The sequence below is a fragment of the Spermophilus citellus genome (genome assembly GCF_964194105.1).
Source record: "Spermophilus citellus genome assembly, chromosome: 4".
NCBI lineage: Eukaryota > Metazoa > Chordata > Mammalia > Rodentia > Sciuridae > Spermophilus > Spermophilus citellus.
Window position 1 is genome coordinate 212,531,965 of NC_138185.1, and position 14,565 is coordinate 212,546,529.

The following is a 14,565-nucleotide window of genomic DNA, read 5'->3' on the forward strand; positions in this document are numbered from 1 at the left end:
ATTTCTTGAAGTTAGATGAAGTTAATTCTTCACTATCTGGTAGTATTTTTCTGCATTTTCCTTTTAGTTCAGGGAAAAAAGTTTTTATATTCATATGTTAAATATTAAGGAAAATAAAAATGTTTTCCTTAATTGCATTTTCTGTGTGTCAACCATGATGCCATACTACAGTAGGAGAACTAATTAAAATATGATACTTTGTCTTTCCTCTGTAAGACAGGCAATCTAGCTGAGGAAGTAAAATTGATGTAAATGAAACAATTAAAGGAGCAATTTCCAAATTGAAATTGTTACCAAGTATCAAAGGGAAAAATTCAGAAGGGGTGATATTAGGGAAGATCCACAAACTAAGTGGAATTTTATGGAAAGAGAGGAAAAGAAATGTAAAGAAATGGCAAAAACGAGAAGAAACTGGAATGAGAAATAAATAGGCCTTATTATCCTAAAAAATGAGAGCACCAAACAGATATTTCAAAGAAAGAAGAGAGAATACTTGATGATAGGTTTAATATTGGGGACAAAGCAGAGATACAGTTCAAGTCTGCTACCTAAAGATGTTATAAGAATGATGGTTTTACTAATTGAAGTGGGATAATTAGGGGACGTGGTCAGTTTGTGAAGAAATTCAGTAATTCACTTAAAGATATTTTGATAAGTGGTGACACTATTGCATGGGTCGAGAGATGTGGTACTAAAATGTAGGTGAGAACCTGGGCCAGGTTTAGTATGGGAGTTAGTAGGATGAAATGTTCATAGATGTAGTCACAGGGAAGAGGGAAAAGTAAGGCAGGGGCAACTGAGAAACCATGCACATTGCTCTTAATAAAGCTGTTAGAGGATTTCAGTGTGATGATGTATGAAATCATGCATCATATAAGAGGTACTGTCTTCAAAGGAAATGTTCTAATATGATTGCATTTCATAAATGAGTAAATCTCTAATTGCTAGATTTTTATAAGGTATATACACTATTTTTTTTTTGAAAATTAACTCATTATTTATTGTAATGGAGCAACAAGAGTGTGCTAGCCTCTATTCCAGATCTAAGATCACACAGAGGGGCAGGAAGGCAAAATATTGATTCTTTTGGATATTATATGCTGGTTGGGCAAGGAATAGAAAAAGCAAATTCAAAAATATGCAATGTGACTTGCGGTAATAAATACAATAACAACAACAAAAAAGCAGGAAAGCATGTGAGGGAATAGTTACTGACGTGAGGAATGGTGCTGTTTTGGATGGAGTAGAGGTGGTCAGTGAAGTCCCCTGAAAGCACTGAAACCGAGACCTGGAGAAGGGAAGATGGGAGCCCTGCATCTATGTGTAGTAAGAGCATTTCCGTCAGGGAGAACTTTCCCTGCAAAGGTCCTGGGAGGAGCTTGCTTGGATTGCTTAAGGCAGAGCAAGGAGGCAGTGTGCCTGAAGCGAGGCCTGAAAGGAGAAAGTGCTGCAGATGATGAGTGCTGAAACTGTAGGTCATAGGCCATGGCGATGGTGTGGTCATTAGTAAAGTCATCCTGAGGGTGTTTCCTACCTTTTGTGGAGGAATAGGAGTCACATTCAGAAAAACAGAGGACTGGAGTATAGTTCAGTGGTTGAGCATGTGCTTAACATGAATGAGGCCCTGGGCTCAATCCCTGGCACCAGAAAACAAAAGAAAACCTCAGTCAAAACAAAAATAGCATTTATGCCCTGCAGTACCAAATTTGTATGAGTGTGTGTATGTGTGTGTGTGTGTGTGTGTGTGTGTGTGTATGCATATATATGTATTTATATGCACATACATATATGTATGTATGTGTGTGTGTGTATACTATTTTTGCAGTGCTGGGGATCTAACCCAGAGCCTTGTGCTTGTTAGCTAAGTGCTCTATCATTGAGCTCCATCTGAATTTATATTCTAAACAATCTAAGGACTAGAAAATTTTAACATTTATGTGTTATGTGAATAATATTATAGAATGTATTTATAGAACTTCATAAATATTGATTTTTAAAAATTTGACCTTAAACAAAGAGAGCAGTGACTTTCAAACTTTTTATGTAAGCAGCAAATTGTTTTTATTCAAATGAAGTTTTATCCACACCCCAATATTTAAAGCAGACACAAGTGGTGCTTCAAGTGTGGCAACTAGAACTTACTTACTGGGTTCTTCTTGCTCCATCTATCCCAAGAGCCCTTCAAACCTTAGGCCTGTTATGCTAAATAAGGCTCATTGTCTGAAGTAACTGGAGAATTTTAAAATAATGGGTTTCTGTCTCTATGTTAGACTTCCTGAATCAGAATCCCCATGGGGACATCTGGTGAATCTGTTGTTATTAAGAACTCCATTGGCAGTAATAACTTTCAGTCAAGATTAGGAACTACTTGCTATAGAGTACAATTTAAAAACTATAGAAACATTAGAAAGTATTTCTTCTAATGTAGGAAAACGGAGCTGAGGATGTAGTGGGGGTCCTACAACAAGGAGGCTTAGCAGACCTTGAAGGCCAAAGTTCCACATAACAAGAGGAGGCGTGTCCAGCCCAATGAAAGAAATCAGCGAATTAATAGAAAAGAAGCAACAATAATGCCTTCAAGTATATCTAAGTAACAAAGAAATGGTACAAAATACTACTGTGAACTGGAAATTCCCATTTATAATTTTTTATTTTTATTTTTAGAAATAATGAAGGACTCAGTATATTAGAAACAAGCAGTGCCAAACACAATTTTTGACTTTTTTTTTTGTGATAGTTCTCTATAATTCATTAAATGACAATATTAAGAAAATTTGTGGGGGCTGGGGATGTGGCTCAAGCGGTAGTGTGCTCGCCTGGTGTGCGTGCGGCCCGGGTTCGATCCTCAGCACCACATACAAACAAAGATGTGTGTCCACCGATAACTGAAAAATAAATATTGAAATTCTCTCTCTGTCCTCTCTCTCTCCCTCTCTCACTCTCTCTTTAAAAAAAAAAAAAGAAAGAAAATTTGTGTAGAGAATTCGTTTTAGACATTTGATAAGTAAGGAAGTGAAAAATTTTAAACTACCAAACAATAGAATATTTCATAGACTAAGTTGGATTTGTGAAAAAACTGCAAAGTAAAAACACTTACTGATATACACACACACACATATGTGTATATATAAATACATACTGATATGAATTATATAAACTTACCAATATATGTATATATATAGACACACACACATATATATATACTTTAAAATGAAAATAGTGGTACTATTAGATTAAGATGTATTCATGCCTCAAATATTTGTCACATTCCCGCATTGCATCAGCACCTTGATGACAATAGTGAAGGAAATAGCTGCTCCTCATGACACTAAGGGAGAGTGAGTCTAATTTTATCTTTTTTCCCCCTCCCAAATTTAACAATAATGTTATAACTTTTTATACATAAATTAAACTATAAATTAGGGACAAGAATAAATTAAAATAATTGTTTTCATCTTCTTTCCCCTAGTAACCAAATCATGGCACATCTAATGAAACAATTTGTTTTGTTTTTTCTTAGTGAAAAGCACAAACTGTTGATTCCTCTGTTTTCCTTTTTATTCACAATTCATTTACTGAGTTATTAACTAATTGACTTATTCTTTAAACAAATAATTACTGAGTGCCTACTAGTTGATCCTATGACTGGTGCTGGGAGTTCTGAGCAGGACCGATGCCTGTGGCTGTTCTCTTACTCTCTCACTGGCTTGCCACATTATAGTGCTCTTGTGGATCAGCTTGTTCCATTAAAATGTCATTTTTAGATTTTACCACAAATGTTATTTTCTGAATGGAAGAAGGATTTAGATAATGAGCACAAAGCATGCTTTCCCCCCATGTATTTTGCAACAGGATCTGGAAAAAGAAAACAGGAATTTTTTTTTCTTAATGTGCTTAAGAAATCAGGAGTCCTTTTATGTTTGTTACTTTGGATAGCCTCCAATTTTTTTAAATAAAGTATTTCACATTCATCATTATAGATAAATATAAATAATACTGTGAAGTGATATTGAAATATAATAAATAATAACCTTTATTAATAAAATCTTTGATCTTTAATCAAACCTAAGTTTGTCTTGAGCTCTTGGTACTTTCTAATTTGGCAGGGGCACTATGGACGAAACTAAAGTGACATGTGTTTTGATGATTCTGTAATTATCTAAACACATACAGGGAGAATGCTATATATACCTATAGAGAATCCTCAAAGTGGTATTTAAATATTAATAAAAAGTAAAATACAAAAAATGTATTTCTGCCTTTGAGTTTTTAATTACTCTCTTTCCCTATTCTCTTTTTGGCCAGTATTGGTCGTATTGACAAATCTAAAATGGCATATGGGTTGATGATTCTGAAATCTTTATTTCCATATGCTCTTTAATTTCATCATCCTGAAGTTGTCAGAAGCATACTGATAGTAAAAGGATGACTTTTAAAACTTTACAGGTTGCACATATACACAAACCTCATCTAGCTCTACCAAGGTTCCTTGTATAGTTAGAGATTTGTAAACCTATGACTTAAAAATAACAGGCTAGTCCTTTGTTAACATATAGATATTAGTTTTATTAAATTATTCAAATATTTTAAAATGTAAATGTAGTTAATCATTTGTAGAAATTGGGAAAGGCTCTAAAAATATAGGTCTTCTGTTGCCACTTTAAAAGTTTAATGCTAGTAGCTTTTAATTATGAATCTTTTACTATGACAATTTTGTTTGGTTCTTAAGCTATTTTCAACAAATAATTCTTGAGTGCCTATTGTGAACACAGTGACATTCCAAAACACGGCAGAGATGTAAAAGAAAGGTGTCTCTCTATAGGGAGCTTAGGGTCCATCTGAAATTGCCACAGATGTTTTCTCTAATGCAGCCTGATTTTTCATGTGAAGTATGACAATTAAAATTAATTTTAAACCCATTTTTATTCTGAATCAATAATTTATGTTTTTGCTTAATTGAATCAGCACAAACACATTGGTCTTCCATGAGATGACTTGTTTCAGGACCATATTTGAATGCAAAATCAGGAGCCTGTTGTTACAAGCACTAAATCCAGCCTTGGGATATGTAAACATTTTTTTAATAACATCTTTTGCTAAAAATACAAGTTCTGTTTATATTAAATATGATAGTGAACATGACTATTTGATGGAAAAGGTCTTTATAAAGATTGAGTTAAAATTCAATGTATGACTGAATTGAACTGATTTAAAATATATTTTCCTAGTAGTTCCAAGGATAATGCTAATTGAAGTTATACTTATCCCTTCATTTTTATTTAGGGGAGGGGCAGAAAAATAAGCATATGAAAGTAGTATGTAATTTATTTTTAATTTCCATAGCTTTCAAGTGAATGTGTTGATTTTTTTCAAGTCCATTAGGGGCTCAGCATGTCAACAACATTTCTTTGTAAGTGGTTTGTATATTTAGAGATCTCCCCTGGAGCAAGAAAAGATAAAGAACACATGGAAAAGTAATTAATTTTGCAGTAGGAGATTGAGGGCACTCTTCTGGCATTCATTTTAGAAAAAAGTTAATATTAAGAAGTGTTTGGTAATAAGGCAAGCATTTTGAGATAACAACTGAAAATCTAAGAGTAAGTTTAACTGAGTTGTTGGATATTATTGTTATATTAACACTAGCTACAGAATAAAAAAAATTCAACCTTGAGAGAATAAGATTAAAAAAATCAGAATTTTCATTTAATAACTCCATCTTCTAGTCACAAAATCTTTGTATGGTCTTCAAATTTTTCTCTTTAATTTTTTTTTGTTAGTTGTACATGGACACAGTGTCTTTATTTATTTATTTTTATGTGGTGCTGAGTATTGAACCCCGTGCTTACATGTGCAAGACAAGTGCTCTACCACTGAGCTACAAATCCAGCCCATTGGCTTCAAACTTCTGAGTTATAAACATGTATAAAGACTATTTTGTTTCCTCTTGGTCAAAATGGTTTCCACTTTATCTGAATAAAAACCTAATTCTTATTTGGTCATCTCTTGTCTGACCTTGAGTAGTGGAAGAGACCGATCTAGAGGACATTAATGATGTGGGATAAACAGAGGTAAACGGTGAAGGTAGTTAAGGAGGAGATCTTCCTCAGTTTGCAGCAAAGAGAAGTTTGACTTTTAGAATTGCTAGAAGCTAAGGTGATATCAGAATAATGGAATAATGGTTATTGAAGGTAGTGGTTACTCCCATTAACTCCTTTTACTCTTCTTCATAATTCCATTCTCCAAACTTTCTAGCTGCTTACTTGGTCTTTCTCTATTTCTCTACATCTGTCTTTAAATTGCAGACAGTGATTGCACCAGTCTGATATACCAAAGTGTTGATTGCCACTATGTTTGGAGGCATTTTGAATTATTAGACAGAAAATAGTGGGGAAAGGGTAAAAACTTATGGAGTTTTAAGTATCAATTTTGTGGCTTGTATATTCAAATTGTATCCCAATATACTGTACATCTGCTTCCCTTTGATCAGTGTTTCTAACTCATCTGCTGTTAGCCTTCTGATCTGGAACTGATTATTTAGGGAAAATTGGTGGAGCCATCTGGAAACATGAGCAACTGTCTGACTTCTAATGCGTGTTTTGATTGCTTATAATTATATGGTTTATTTCATTATTTATCTTTCTGTTTATTGTCAGAAAATAAAATTCTAATGTAAAATGAATTGTTTTCAAAGGCTTTGGATCTGGCTGCCCTTTCCACAGAGCATTCTCAGTACAAGGACTGGTGGTGGAAGGTGCAGATTGGGAAATGTTACTGCAGGTAAAATTTCGATTATCTGTGAAGGGTTAGAAGTGGCAATATGTTTTTGAATGTCAAATCTGACACCCCCTTTCTGGATACATTTCCTCATGAAGAAATAAGAACTTGACTTGAGAAAGCCTTTACTTAACAATCACATAGTAGCAATAAGAACTACAGCAGAGAGAGGCAGACTTTGAGATCATCAGATCCAACTTCCCTTTCTGAATGAGGAAGCTGAGGCCAGAGAGTGGCTGTGATTTTCATCAGGGACTAGTTTGGGGCTAGAACTGAGCCTGTTGAATCAGGTCCTAATCTCTTGGCTCTTAAGTCTTTTCATTTATACTAATGCTTCCCATCTGTAAGGCACTTTGTGGTTAAGAGTTTGTTTGTATGTTATATCATCTCACTAAAATTTCACAGCACTCTGAGTAGTTGATGTAATTAGTGATTTTCTCAGATGAGAAAAATTGAGCCTCGTCACAAAGAGAGAAATTTGTTTAAATTCATATAGCTAATAAGTGGTAGAGCAAAAATTTCTGGTCTACTTTTTGATGACTATTTTCTATTTCCACAATTCCATATTGTTTCTGTATAACCTGAATATTTTTACATTCTCTTAATGTGCAAATGTTTCAAAGCAAACAGAGATCAGAAAAGCCACAGTTAATTTTATGAAACATTTGCATAGCGATTCATAAATAAAATCTAACACTTGTTGCTGATATTGAAATTCAATTAGCATTTGGTTAAATAGAGACAGATGAACAATTGTATTTCAGAAAGGTAAGTATGTCTTTTTTTGTTCAAAAACAAGGTGGAGTTCAGTTACTGTGAATACCCTGCAATATTTATAATCTTTAGTTGTCATTAAAACCTATGGGGAAAAGAAGAATATAAAGGGAATAAAAAGGATTTATTGTTCTGCTGTTCAAATTAAGACTACTTTCCATTTAGGCAACTCACACAGAACTCTAAAGTGTTTTTTCCTTCTATTAGTTGAGGAAGTGCTTTCTGCCAAAAGGTAATTTAGACCTTCCAAACACTTAACTGTTATGAATACAATTCTTGAAATCTTGAGCTTCTAAGTAGAACCTTCAGAAATCTTTAATAATTAAAGGAAAGCACAACTCTGATTTCTTCTGCCTCCCATTCATGTTGGCATTTAAATGAGCACACCTTGTCATATTAAATTATTGTTCTCTGTTCTTTAATACTTGCTCATCTTTATTATGTATTTGGTATTCATTCACTCGGTAAAATATTTAATAAGAAACTGCTCTCATTAAGTGGGGTCACAAAGATTTATTAGATTGTTTCTTCTTTCAAATGATTTAGACAGTTAATAGTTATAAGTATAGTTCTTATTATGAGAGAAGCAAATGCAGAATGCACTGAGAGCCCAGTCAGACCTCTGACTTCAGGCCGAGAGGCCAAGGATAGATTATGGTATATAGTCTGAAATAGATTTCTCTCCCTTGTCCTGATCAAGTTCTATACTGGTTCTACCTTTGCAGTAGCTCTCAAAGTCCCCCTTACTACTCATTCCCATGCGAATGCTTGAATTCTGGCCTTTAGTGTCATTTGCTTGATTGTAGCTTCTTACCTGGGTTGTCTACCTCCAGGCTCTTGCCCCATCTGTCCTTCCTAAATCCAGTGAGAGTAACTCTTGTGAAAAAACAGCTCTTGTTGGATTCCTTGAATAACTGCCCGTTACTTCTAGAGTGAATTCTGAATTTGAAGTGTGGCATCATGATCTTGGTCCCAGTCTACATGTGTGCCCCTGTTTCTCATTACTCCCATTATTGTGTCCTTCTCAATTAAACCAAACTGCTCAATATTCCCTTAGCATGCTGTGTACTTTCCCACCTGTGTGCTTAGATCATAGTTTACTAACTTCTAGAAAAACGTTTCCCTACCACTACTCTTTGATTATCATTACTTTTAAGAACCTGGTTTTATTTCCTTCATTTTTCCATCTCTTTTCTGAAATGTGCATGCAGATGTTGCTTGACAATTTTGTTGAATTAAATCAGAGAAGAGGTTGGCCCCTGGAAGGAACTATCTCTTTGGACTGTAACTTTCTTATATTGGCCTGATTTATGAACTTGGTATTTTCATTAGTCCTAGACTTTCTTTGAGCATGGCCTACTCCACTTTTTTTTTTTTTTTGCACAAGAATCCATGTAATAAACTCCTTCCTGATAGTTCTAGTAGAAATTATCTCTTAAGGGTGCAGTAATGAAAAAATGATCCATATTTTTTCTTTCTTTGGTTTCCATGTAGTTCAGTATTTCTAGTTCCCTATTTATTTGTTTTTCAATTTGATTATCCTTCTATCTCTATTGCTTAAAAATAATCTATTTATGTTTTCCTATTGTTTTACATGTATCTTTTTATTGTAATCCTTTAAAATCATTTATTGTAATTTTTTAAAATTATAAAATCTTCATAAAAATATGTGGACTCTCATGGATAATTGGTGCTTACAGAATTTAATGACTGTACTTGAGTCACATGATTAGAACTTGCATGCTCAGTTGATGTTATATTCTAAATTACATTGTTTTTCAGAATTCAGAGCACTTTGATTGCATTTTATACATACTCTTTGTGAAATTTGTGGAACCTTTAAGAGGTAGAGGCTTTTTGCCACATTGCGTGTCTTCTGATTTTAGGCTAGCCTTTTGGGGTCACCTTTAATCCCTTTAATCCCATCTTCCAACAGCTATTTGGGTATCAGCCATACCAATGCCTGTGGTTTAGGTTATGAAAAATGATCAAAGCTCTTCTTTCAAGCCTTTGAATGAAAGTAGCACATTGGAATATATTGTGCATCATTTTGATTTTATTTCACAAAATAAAACATTATCATCTCTAAGTTCTAAGGTGGCTAAGAATGAGTAGTTATGAGAAAGTTTAGTAGTTCTGTTAATAACAGGCTGAGTGAAAGCTGAGTGAGTGTTAGTGGCTGATTTAGTGGTAATAACATGTTTCCCAGGCAGAGGAGTGGCCACTGGTGTCAGGACAGTCTCATTTAGACAAGGAGCAAATCTCAGATTCATAGACTGGGACAATCAGTGTCAAATACCTAATAAAGGGGAAAAAAGATTACTAGAATAATAAAATGGTGTAGCTGTATTTCTCAAGTAGAAATTATTGCTTGAATTAAAATAGTTTCAGGATAACTGAAAAATGGGCTCTGATCTTAGAGCAGAAGATGTTTTCAAAGGAATATCATCTTTCAGTTCTTCCAGGAAAATGGAGACTCTAAGCATTTATTCAGGTCACTTGCCATATGTTCATCTGATCATAAGCTCTTTGGGCAGTGAACTGATATGACCTGGCTTACTGGCATCTCTTAGTCCTGCTGCGACTAGGCTGCAGACAGACTCTTTACACACCATTTGGCAATTAGATAGCCAGTGAGTATGGGAAACAGGCAACTTTTTGCTAAACTCTGTTAACATTCATGTTAACGTATGTGTGTGTGCAACACTATTTTCTTTGGCATATGTTTACTCATATAGATGGAATTTGTCTCTATTTATATCCTCAGTGTTTGAAAAATGATATAGTATTTATTTTTAAGTTGAATGTCTGATTTTTTTTAATGACTGTTTTTAGGTTAGGAATGTATCGTGAAGCAGAAAAACAGTTTAAATCCTCTCTGAAGCAGCAGGAAATGGTAGATACATTTCTCTATTTGGCAAAAGTAAGTAAATATTGAGTGAAATCTTTCTTTTCAAAATTCTGGCCATTGCATGGAAAGAGTTGCCAGTTCCTTCAGGAGTAGTTGGCAAGTTAATATGTTCAGATTTAACTTGTTTTTCTTTATAGCAAGGGAAAAATAACATATGGAGGGTAACTACCTCAAGAGAAACTGATCACCATGAAAAATAAGATAACCCCCTTGGAATATTGCTCATTAGAATGGAAGAAAATATCATAAGCTCACCACCCGTGTGTAACAGGCCCCAGAGAGGGCTCTAAAACACATTTGTCTCATGCTTGAGCAGATTGTAGAGCACAGGGACTGCTTTTATGTAGGTGCTTAATTACTCAGCTCTACTGTAAAAATAAAAATCTTACTTCCCCTTTATTGAGCACCTACCTACTCAGTGCAAGTCAATGGATTAGGTTCATTGTACACGAAATTTAATTTAATTCTTACAATAATCTTGCAAAATAGGTTTTATAATTTCCTTTGTACTCCTAAGGAAAAAGAGACTTCAAGAGGGTAAGTTTTTCAGAGTTGCTGGACTATTAACAGCCAGTATTCAAACCCAGGTCTTTTGAACTCCAGAGGCTACCCATTACTACACTGTGCCCCTCATAGTCACAGCAGAAGTGAAGGACCACCTAGAATTTTCAATACAGGTTGAGCATTCCTAATCTGAAAATCTGAAATCTGAAGTGCTTCAAAATCTGATACTTTTTGAATATCACAAGCAGAAAACTGCACACCTAATATCCTGTGACGTATTGCAGTCAAAATCCAAGTACACTAAAAATACTGTGTAAAATTATCCTCGGGCTATGTGTACAGAGTATAGATGAAATATAATTAATTTCACATTTAGACTTAGGTTCTGTCGCGAAGACAGCTCATCACGTTATGCATATATTCTAAATTAAAAAAAAAATCTGAAATCTGAAACACTTCTGGTCCCAAGCATTTCAAATTAAGGTATACTCACATTATACTGGGATAAAGTTTCTTGACCTTCATCAAGGTTACTTTGAAAGAAAAACATTTGATTTAGTAGTGGTCATGACATCTTGCTCTATCTTTAAGAATTTTTCAAATTAAAAGTACAGAAAAGAGGATTCAAAAGCTACAAAAGGAAGCACTAGCTTTTTGTATGATATTTCAGTTAGCCTACGGTGGTTCGGATGCCACCCGAGGACTACAAGAAGAAAGTTGGCCAAGAAAAAGACCCAGTGAACTAATCTGAGGGTGAGGCCAAAAAGAAGTGGTCCAAAGGCAAAGTTTGGGACAAGCTCAATAACCTAGTCTTGTTTGACACAACTTCAGATTCTGTAAGGAAGTTCCCAGCTATAAGCTTGTAAGCCCAGCTGTGGTCTCTAAGAGACTGAATATTCATGGTTCCCTGGCCAGGAGTGCCTCAGTTAAAGGACTCATCCAACTGGTCTCAAAGCGCAGAGCCCGAGTTAATTTATGCCAGAAATACCAAGGTGGAGTTCTCCAGCTGGTGAAGACACTTGAAAAAGGGCAACCAACTGCCAACTGTGTATTTGAAAAATAAAATTTATTAAACCAAGAAGTAAAAGGGAGTGCTCCTGGTTCCTAAATATGATAATAAAAGCACACTAAAGAGAAAATGAAAGTTCTACTATATGAATTTGCTGTTCTGATTTTAGTATGTTTACAATGGTTTTCAAAAATGTTTGGAGCTCTTTGGTATCTAAATTTATCTTCTATATCTTTTATATTAAATTCTTAAAGAACTTTCTAAGCATCATAGTAAACTTTTCTGGAGGAGAGCTTGAAATTAAGGCTCAGATTATACTATTTGACGTCATCTTCTTAACTTCTTAACTGACAATTGTTGGCCACATAATTGAAAAAAACTTTTTAAAATTATAGTTAAGTACATGGTTTTATTTATTTTTTTACATGTTTATTTAAGTTCATTATTGCCTGTATGACTATCAAGGAGTAAACCTGGTTTTCTTTACTATATTAAAGAATGCTTGCTATACAATAGAAGTCAACCAGATTGTAAGAACAACATTGTTTTTTAAAAGTTTTTGTCAGTTAAAAATTAAAGCTGGGTATGGTGGCATTTGCCTGTAATCCCAGTTACTTGGGAGATTAAGGTGGGAGGATTACAAATTTGAGGCTAGCCTGGGCAATTTATCAAAACCCTGCCTCAAAATAGATCTTGTCAAATATTTTATATTAGTATATTAATTGTATTGTTTATCATATTTTAAAAATCCATTCAGAAGTTTGTAAGATAAAAATTTTACAGTTTTCATTCATATCCATCCCTCTACTCATACTTTAGCAATAAACATTATGAATAGTTTTAGGCCTTGTTCAAAGCACAGCCTAACCATTAAGAAAAACTGGATATAAAATCATGAAGACAAGTATTAAAATATTATGTTTCTATACATAAAAACATAATTTTCTATTTTAGAAATTCCTATTAAGTATAGGTGTTTCCATGCTAATTGTCTAATTGCTAATAAGTGGACACCCTCAAGTGCTAACTTACTCAACCCCCTCACCCCATGCCTCACAAACCTGTCTCTTTCTAATTTGGAAGGGTCTTCTCAAAAACCACCCTCTCTACTGTTGTTTCCTCAGGCCTTGCTTCATGGGTCATCCACTCCTTCCCTCGCATCTTTAACTTCAGCCTCCTAATTAGTTCCTTAATGCCAGCTTATGACCATGCCCGTGTGTCTGTTCTATTAGAAGGATCTCCCCTGGATCCTTTCCTGTCTAGTTACTGCTCAGTCCCTGTGACAACAGTAAGCCTATAATTAGTACTTGGTGGAGAAATGAATGAATGAATGTTTTATGTACAACATGTGGAGATAAAGCTGTCATTATTGGAAATTCTACATATTTATGAAAATTTTTTTACTTAATATCTAATGAATAATTATAAACTTGCTATACAAATACTCTTATTTTAAGAGCTGATTCTTTTATTGAAATGTATCTGGATTTTAGGTTTACATCTCATTGGATCAACCTGTGACTGCTTTAAATCTTTTCAAACAAGGCTTAGATAAGTTTCCAGGAGAAGTAAGCCTGCTTTGTGGAATTGCCAGGATCTATGAGGTAAGGTTCGTAGTATTTTAAAAGTTGATATAAAATTGAGGTTATGTGCTAACTAAATAGGGGTTAGGAAGAACAGTTTATAAAATTTTGATTGTTGGCCTGTGATTCACTGGTAGAATAAGAGATTTTAGTGTCTGCATTTAGTCAAGCTGTTTTTATTATGAGGCATTTCAGATTCACAGAAGAGTATAGAGAATGGTACATGATACTGATTTAAATTATTTTCCTTGTGGACCTGTTGCCACACCTCATTTATCAGTCTTTCCCCAAAATCTGTAACCTCAAATATAATTTTTTCCCATTTATGGTGGGAGTACATTGGGTCTTTCTACTCTTTTCCTTTGGCCTATTTGTCCATCTTTGTACCAATATGGTATCACTTAATTTTTATATCTGTATGATACTGACCATCTGGTAGGGTTCATCTTTATCAGAAGTGTCTTTGTACTTTTCCTTATTGTTATAAATTTTAGAGTCATTTTGTCTTAATCTATGGTAAGTTTCACTTAGTTATCTTCCCTGCTACCTAATTATTACAGCTTTATCCTAATTCTTTTTTTTTTTTTTTTTTTAATATTTTTTTAGTTGTCAATGGACCTTTATTTACTTAGTTATATGTGGTGCTGAGAATCGAACCCAGTTCTTCACACATGCTAGGCAAGCATTCTACCACTGAGCTACACCCCCAGCCCTATCCTAATTCTTAAAATCAGATTGGTAAATTCTACCACCTTGTTTTTCTTCTTCACAGTTGGTTATTTTTGACTCTTTGCTAGTCCATATTGGTTTTAAGGTTGACGTACAAGAACAATAAAAATACCTTATAGGCATGTTGACTGGAATTACTTTGAATATGTGGAGGCTGGGCAGATACATTGCCTTTCTTCCTTTCTCAAGCATTGGTATTTTTTTTTCAGGAAGTTTTTGTAATTATCCCCTGAAAGAGGCTGTTGCGGGGGTCCCCCAAACCACACTGAGATTCAATGATT

At 34.3% G+C, this 14,565-nt stretch overlaps 1 protein-coding gene across 1 annotated transcript in view; it reads left to right on the forward strand.

Moving 5' to 3' along the window:
* The window catches only part of TTC8 (tetratricopeptide repeat domain 8), a 47,812-nt gene that overhangs the window by 18,817 nt on the left and 14,430 nt on the right, over window positions 1-14,565 (forward strand). Inside the window, exons 7-9 of the mRNA XM_081289272.1 lie at window positions 6,692-6,777; window positions 10,384-10,471; window positions 13,466-13,576. Of these exons, the coding sequence (XP_081145398.1) occupies window positions 6,692-6,777; window positions 10,384-10,471; window positions 13,466-13,576 (285 nt within the window). The remainder of the gene's footprint in view (window positions 1-6,691; window positions 6,778-10,383; window positions 10,472-13,465; window positions 13,577-14,565) is intronic.